The following is an 8,056-nucleotide window of genomic DNA, read 5'->3' as shown; positions in this document are numbered from 1 at the left end:
TGAGTGTAGTGTGACCTAAATCTATATTCTTTTGATTTTTATATATTAAATCCAGCGGGAAGCCCATCTCCGTCGATGTCACCAAGATGGCGTATGATGAAATCTTTAACGATGACTCCGCTCATATCGTATGCAAGGCTGGCGAGGTAGGCGCGCACCAGCAGCGTCGCCGCTCGGCTGCACGGGCTTAGGCCTTTTGGCCAGCGCTGCAAGTTTGGTTGGTCTCTATCCAGTGTAATAGCTTAGCCTATAGTACATTAGGGATGATCTGAACATCTATGTAAAACTTTATTGACTTCTTAGAGCACCGTCAAGGCGTGTTGTATTGAACAATTTCTCTATTTTAATATAGAGATACGCAAATCTTTTGTGTGATTAAAAAAAATATTAAATCTAGCATAACATATTTTTGGTAAATCACTTACTAATAATTGTGTGGAATTATTGATAAAGTATTTGAGGTCTATAATGCCTCAGAAAGATTAAATGGTCTGGTGACTTTATGCATTGAGAAAAATTATTAGATGAGATTGATATTTTTGCCAGCATCAATAACTTCACATCTGCAAATGTTGGAAGAAAAAATTAAGATAATATTTATAATTTGCCTTATAAGAATGTTTTTTATGTATTAAAGTGTTTATTAGAAACATCACTATTATTATAGTTATATTTAAGGGCTCATCTTTTTAGCTTCGATCTAGGCCAGCAAACTGACAGGAACAGGTCTGAGTTTGATGCCCTCAAGTGGTATGTCGACTCCGATGCAAGCTCTCATATGGCCCACAATGCTGGTATTCTATCATCCTTACACCCTTCATCCTTGTTTAGTCCTTCATCAATTGTCCTTAGTAATGGGGCTTTGCTTCCCGTTACTTTCACCGGGTCATATTCTTTTCTTACACCTAAACGTTCTCTTTTTTTCTTAATATAACTAGTAGACTACTTGGCACGTTGCTACAGGATTGTGGATTAGTGGATTGCATGGTATGATGACATGGATAATAAAATTCTTATGTGTCTTACTGACATGGACATTACATTTGCATATTCTAGTGTATTTTAATTGTATGTGATAGTGCGTTGCTTAGTCGGACAACTTGCATGTTGAGATCAATAGCTACTGGGGTTTTGCTTAGTGGATATTAATTATATATGTAGTGTATTGTCTAGTTGAATAGCTTGCATGTTGAGAGAAATAATTAGTAGAATTTTGCTTTATAAGAGTATAAGATAATATGTCTTAGTCACACCTAGTATATATTATCAATAATTTAATTTTTGTGCATTTCTTTTACCATAAATAATAATTGTTCTATTTAATTTGACTTTTTTGGTCGATCTGTGAAGGATCTGCAAACTCGGAGTGTGATCGCTAGGTGCAATAGCACGGGCGACCTCTACCGTTCTTCCCACCCACCAACACACCTGCCCTTGCCGCTGCGTCCATGTCCACTACCTCATGGCACCGTCCTTGGTCACCTCAGCTCAAAAGCTTTGTCCAAGCTCATTAGCTTTCAAGCTATCGCTTGCCCTAAACCAAAGAATGATCAAGTTTGTCATGCTTGTCAATTGGGTTGGCATGTTTGTCTTCCCTCTAGTTCATCACAATCCAGAGCCCTTAATAAATTCGATTGGATACATTGTGATATTTGAACCTGCCGTTACTATTGTGTCCAGTTACAAATATTATCTTGTTATTTTTTATGATTTTTCTCTTATGTTTGGATCTTTCTGCTTCGGCTTAAGTCTGGCACTTTTTGTCGCTCTTTTAAACTTCGTTTGCTTATGTGCACGCATACAATGCGATAATGGGTGTGAGTTCAACCACACCTTGCCCCGCATGTTCTCACCTAGGGTGCAGTCCTCCACATGTTGTGTCCCTGCACCTCTCAACAAAACAGTAAAGCATAGCACGCCCTTTGCACGATCAACAACATTCTGTAGCAATATGTAGCTACTCCTCTGACCACACACTACTACATAAAACTTAACCAAGGCGGGAAGAAATGATTAACTGAGACCGGCATTGTAACCGCCTCAGTAAAAAGGTCACGATAATGCTATGGCACAAATTAGATGATTAAACATTATGGCTCACAACTTTTGTAGCCCTGAATCCTAAAATAATTAAAGGATATTTTTAATGGGATAAAATAATAACATTATTACTTAAAAAAATAATGGCACTATTAAAGAGTATTAAAATACAATAAATGCATACTATCCGACGGCTGAGGACTTAGATCAACTCCAACGGATATGTTATCCATGTTACCTAAGTTATTTTTATATTTTTAAATCAAAAATTAATATCCAACATCTGGTTTGCTAAAAAAATAAGTTTGCTATACCTAAACTTTCGCTTGTCATATATAGCATATCGTCCTCACTAGCTATCATATACAAAGGTTGTTGTAGAACTCTATACTTTGAGTGAGTTTTTTATTTTACACAATAGTTAAATATTATAGTTTAGAATATAATTTTATCTAATCTCTTAGAGTAGGGCTGTTCACTTTTTTTTTTTTGAGAATCCTTAGGGCTAGCTCAATAGAAGAAACGTGGCTGGCAGATCCAGCGGGCGAAAAAGGCATTTAAGGCCTTGTCTAGTTCATCTAAAAACCAAAAACTTTTCAAGATTTCTTGTCACATCGAATCTTGCGGCATATAAATGAAGCATTAAATATAGTTGGAAAACAAAAACTAATTACACGCCTGTAAATCATGAGACGAATATTTTAAGTCTAGTTATTTTATGATTGGACAATGTTATATTAAATAAAAATAAAAATGTTATAGTGTTAAAAATCTATTTTTTTTTTATTTAAACAAGGCCTAACACGCACCCGCACTAGCTTAATGGGCCGGGAAAGCGGTTATCCGCGCGTGATGCTCGCCAGCCCACTTATGGCCCCGCATGATATCCACCGTACCGTACATGACCATCCGACGCTTGTGGAAGAAATCCTAGCACATTCTCTCCTGAGCCCTTTCCGACGGCTGCTGGGAATCAGCTAGAGCACGGGTGCAGGGTGGAGGCGACGGTGCCGGCGTGGGCCCACTCGCCGGAGCGCGCGTGCGGCCGAAGCCGCGCGCGGCTCTGCCGAGCGGCTCCTCTCCGGTGCCGGTGAAGGCTGCGCTCGGGAGGTCTTCAGGGTGGCGCACGCAGCGGAAGCGGCGTGATGGCCTGGTGCAGCACGGCGCGATGCGGCTCCGCGGTGGTGGCAGCTGCGGCGTCGCCCTGATGCGCGTGCGCAGCGTCAGCAGATGCGCCCTGATGCGCGCGCGGCATCGGCGCCTCGGTGCGTGGCGGCGGCGGCACTGTGGCAGGCTGGCAGCTCGTGCGTGAGAGCTCGCCTGTGCTCGCCAGATGGCCCGTCCGGCAAGGCCGCACGAACGGACACCCAGCGGCGACATCAACCGAGGTAAATCATCCCCAAGCCATAATCCTTAGTGAAGTTAGGGTCTCGATTCTGGAGAAAAGCCATGATCTAGGGTTCGGGGATTGGGAGAATTTTGTCTCAGATTTACATGATTCGCCCCCTTCTACATGCTGATATTCTTTTTCAACTTTGCAAATTACTGCATACTGTGCACTTTCTTGTTTTTATAATGGCGAGGTTCAACTTTGAGGTGTGAACTAGTCGGAGATGTGCAATTTTCCCAGGATAATCAACATTTCTATCATGATTCATGAATGATGCTGCCTATGATATGGGCAACACAACACCGTACCAACTGATATATGGTCTACAGACTACAACTCACAAGCAAAAACAGAAGCAAATACATTATATATGAACTTTAAAAATAAATTTAGAGACACATGGTAGCCAATATATAAAGGTAGTGGTTACTGGTGCACTCTGACATCACTGAGCACTAACATACTTATCTCTGATAGCATGCATCTCTGCAGTAGCATCGCTTATTGACAAACGCTCTGAGGGCAATTGCTTTGAGCACAGGACATCAAGCTGAATGATGGCGGACAAACATTTCCTGGTTCTTGTTATGTGCCTTGTATCATTGCTATTGCTTGCTTCATCAAGCATCCATAGGTTGGAATCTGCTATCTCCATAACTTTGTCAGGAAGAGCCGCCTCAGCATAACCATGTAGGCTTAAACCATCTCTGAACATATCATCTGTTGGCCTCTTTGCTGTGAACATCTCTAGCAAGGTGATACCAAGACTAAACATGTCACCACAAGTCGATACTGCAAGACCTTCTCCATATTCTGCATTGAATTAAAATATGAACACATGTAGGTATGTACAATATTAGATTGGCATAGGGATACTTAATTTAGATGATATCATGTGAAGCACATGGGGAACAGAACAAACAAATTAGAGTTACCTGGAGCAATATAACCGATGGAACCTCTTATTCCTAATGTGCTCCCAGAATTCACAGGATGTTTGCTTGTTGCTTCATCTAGAACTCTAGCAATTCCAAAATCCCCAACACGAGCCCTCATGTCCTGATTGAGAAGAATGTTACTTGGCTTGAGATCGCAATGGATGATCAATGGCTGGCAACCGTTATGAAGATAGTCCAAAGCATCCATAATGTCCACAGCGATATCCAACCTATGTGACAAGCTGAGTGCTCCTTGTCCATTTTGGCCTTCTAAATTTGAGTGGATCCATCTATCTAAGCTTCCATTAGGCATCAACTCAAAGACTAGTGCTCTAAAGTCCTGGCCTTGGTGGTCGATGCTTGAACAACATGTGATGATTTTTACAAGGCATCGGTGCTTTACTCTCCTTAGTGCCTCACATTCCGCCTGGAAACTTTTATATGATCCTGATAGCTGGAGATTGAATACCTTAACAGCTACAACAATGGCTTGATTTTCTAGGGTGCCCTTATATACTGTACCATATCTTCCCTTTCCAAGCACATTTGCTTCAGAAAATTCATCTGTTCCTTTCAGTATATCATTGTATGGAACTATTGGAAGCTCTATCTCTGCAAATTGTGGTGGCAAATCTTTCTTCGGTGCTGTCTTGGACTTTCTGTGGTGAAATCCAGCCCAAACCAGAAAAACTAAGACAAGACATCCTATTGTTGGGATTGCTATTCTAAGAAACTTGCGTATGCCTTTCCTATTCTTTCTTGCACAAGAGCTTGGGCATTTTGGTAGATGGAGCTGTGGTATCCCCCCGCATAACGCATTGTTACCAACAATTGATATTCCAGTCAAATTTTTGTAAACTCCTCGTTTTGGTATTTCACCTTGCAAATTGTTGTAGGACAGATCTAGGCGAAGCAGTGATGTTGAATTACCTAAAAGCTCTGGGATTGTTCCAGATAAATTATTGTGGCCAAGATACAACTCTTGTAGGTTGGTAAGGGTAGCCAGGTTGCCAGGGATGCTTCCATTCAGTTTGTTGTCCGTCAAATTAAGTATAGTCAAGCCTACCATGTTCTTGAAAGTAGCAGGTATGCTTCCTTGGAATGAATTGCCATCCATTAAGAGGATTTCCATGGCCCTGCAGTTTCCAAAAGTATCAGGTATCTCACCTGCCAATTTGTTTCCTGATAGGAAGAGCCGTCCGAGATTTACCAACCTACCGACTTCTAATGGAAGTGGTCCCTCTAGCATGTTGTTGGACAGATCGAAAACCTTTGAGATCGACGGCAGCTCCATAATTTTGTTAGGAATCATGCCAGTAAGGTTGTTATTTGGCAAATGTAGAGCTAAAAGTTTGTTCAAGTTTCCAATGCTTGGTGGAATTGGCCCCTCCAAGGTGTTGTTGCCTGCATAAAGTTGAAGTAGAGTAGAAAGGTTTCCGATGGAGGATGGCAGATGTCCTGAGAGGTAGTTTGAATTGATGGCTAGCTGCTGCAATTGTGTAAGCTTCCCGATGCTGTCAGGAATGACCCCAGTGAGTAAGTTTTCTTCAAAATCAAGTACCTGAAGACCTGCCAAATTTCCAATATCTGATGGGATGCCACCGGATATGTTGTTGGTGCGAATCTGCAGCCACTGGAGATTAGTAGACAGATTAACCAACGGACCTGGCAGCTTCCCTGAAAATCTATTTGATCCAAAGGACAGGTGCCACAATCTGGTACAATTCACCAGAGAATCAATAAATTCCCACCCTTCCTCGTTGTTTGCCTCTAACATGTTCTCATCCAGACCTAATGCTTCAAGTTGTTGCAATCTGCCCAATTCAGCAGGAACAACTCCAGTAAAGTTATTACTAACCAAGTCAAGAATCTGGAGCCTGGAGAGGTTGGTTAGGGACAGTGGAAGAGCTCCAGTAAATCTGTTTCCTCCAATCTCAAGCTGTTGGATGCTTGGAAGATTTTTCCCCAGGTCAGTTGGTAGACGGCCATGCAACTTGTTGCTAGCCACAAAAAAGTCCTGAAGAAATGATAGGTTGTATAGGGAAGGAGGGAGCAAGCCAGAGAGGTCATTAGCAGAGAGCTGAAGCCAGGTGAGATATGGAATGTTGCCGATGGTTGCAGGGATTGGTCCCTCGAGGAAGTTCCTTGCCAAGGACAACACGGCCAGCTGGGAAAGATTCCCAAGAGATGACGGGATGGTTCCGGTAATGCTGTTGTTGTCCAGCGCAAGAACTGAGAGTGCTGGCAGGTTGCCAATCTCGGCTGGGATGCTTCCCTGCAGGCCTTTGTTGTCTTGGATGACAATCTCACGGAGGCTGATGCAGCGGCTGATGTTACTTGGGATGACACCAGTGAGCATGTTATCGCCCATGTAAAGGCGTCGGAGACGCCTGAGGTAGCCAATGCTGGCAGGGATCTCGCCTTGAAGGCTGTTGTAGCGCAAGTCGAGTAAGCGCAGGAAGGTGAGATTGCCGATGGCAGGGGAGATGGTGCCGGCGAGGTCCTGGGAGCTGAGATTCAGGCCTACCACCCTCCACCGGTGCCTCCTACCACAGGTGACTCCCTCCCAGCTGCAGTAGCTGGTGCTCTGGTTCCACGAGTCCAGCACGCCGGAGTGGCCGGAGATCTTCGCCTTGAAAGCCACAAGAGCTCTCTCGTCGTTAGGCCATGTGCCATGGCCTGATGATGGATACAAGGCTGCAGCTGCACTGGTTATGGCCATGGCGGAGATCAGTAGGAGCAGCTGCAGTGGACGCCTGGTTGTTAAGAGTAGGAGCTGCATGGCCGCTGATGTCTCTCAGGTTATTTTGTGGCGGCGTAGTGGCTGGCTGAGAGAATGAGAGAGGGGGGAGGGAGGGAGAGTCGCTGAAATGCGCAGATGGCTAGATGCATTGTCTCAGCTCAGGTTCCATTGTTGCTTTTTATGGAATCGAAAGTTCCTCCGCATTAGTGCTAGTGCGCTGCCTAATCATTCTGTTAGCTGCCTAATCAAGAGAACATGGTTTTTAGAAAGCAGGATTTGAGCGTTGACTGACGTCAACTTGTTTTATGCTTCTTTTAGACCATCTGGAAGAGTGAGCAGAACCACGTTGCAAGTTAGTCACCTGCGTTTCCTTTTTTTGACAAACTGCCTGAGGTGTTTGTGCTGGAGTTGTCCTCTCCATGTTTACTAGCTTAGGAGTTAGGACTGGGTTGGTTTTCTCATCACTCTGCATTCCGTGTTTCTATGATTGGTCAATAATTACCAAATAAAAACGAAAGTGCTACGATACCTAAACCAAGAAAAAAAATTAGGAACTATCAACGCACAACGGCCTACAAAGAAAGTTTCCATTTCTGACGATTCTACAGGGGATTGATGGTGATGGCACAGCAGGGACAAAGGCAATGGGTTAATGCTGATTTTTTTTTTTAAGAGAACGGTGGAGCAAAGCTCCCCGGTGAAATAAATTAATTACCAAAGAAGAAGGTTACAACAAAGTTAGCAGGCTGCTAACAGCCAAGGAAAGAAAAGAACTTACAAAAGACTCACCTAAAAACTTGCAGGGAAACAAGACAGGGGCCATTAGGGCGAAAGGGTTAATGCTGAATTATTAGGGCTTTAAGTCGCGCGTATGCCACCATTTTTCAAAAGGAGTCCCTGGCGACGACGATGTCATTCTCTCAGAGGACCACCTTGGGTCGTGCT

At 43.4% G+C, this 8,056-nt stretch overlaps 1 protein-coding gene across 1 annotated transcript; it reads right to left on the bottom strand.

The window, feature by feature from the left end:
• On the bottom strand, window positions 3,876-7,150 carry LOC8078428 (probable LRR receptor-like serine/threonine-protein kinase At3g47570). The gene is made up of 2 exons (XM_002459487.2): window positions 4,366-7,150; window positions 3,876-4,243 (listed from the first exon to the last, which is right to left on the bottom strand). The coding sequence occupies exons 1-2, from the start codon at window positions 7,148-7,150 to the stop codon at window positions 3,876-3,878; spliced, it is 3,153 nt and encodes a 1,050-aa protein (XP_002459532.1).

This window comes from Sorghum bicolor, chromosome 2 (assembly GCF_000003195.3).
Source record: "Sorghum bicolor cultivar BTx623 chromosome 2, Sorghum_bicolor_NCBIv3, whole genome shotgun sequence".
NCBI lineage: Eukaryota > Viridiplantae > Streptophyta > Magnoliopsida > Poales > Poaceae > Sorghum > Sorghum bicolor.
The sequence above is the reverse complement of the archived record's forward strand: the minus strand, read 5'-3'. Positions and strand labels throughout refer to the sequence as shown.

What these genes read in the sequence shown, in the direction of transcription:
- LOC8078428 (XM_002459487.2), bottom strand. Translation starts at nt 7,150, where the DNA reads ATGCAGCTCCTACTCTTAACAACCAGGCGTCCACTGCAGCTGCTCCTA. An exon ending in CATCGGTTATATTGCTCCAG is followed by an intron (nt 4,244 to 4,365) that starts GTAACTCTAATT and finishes AATTCAATGCAG; the next exon opens with AATATGGAGAAGGTCTTGCA.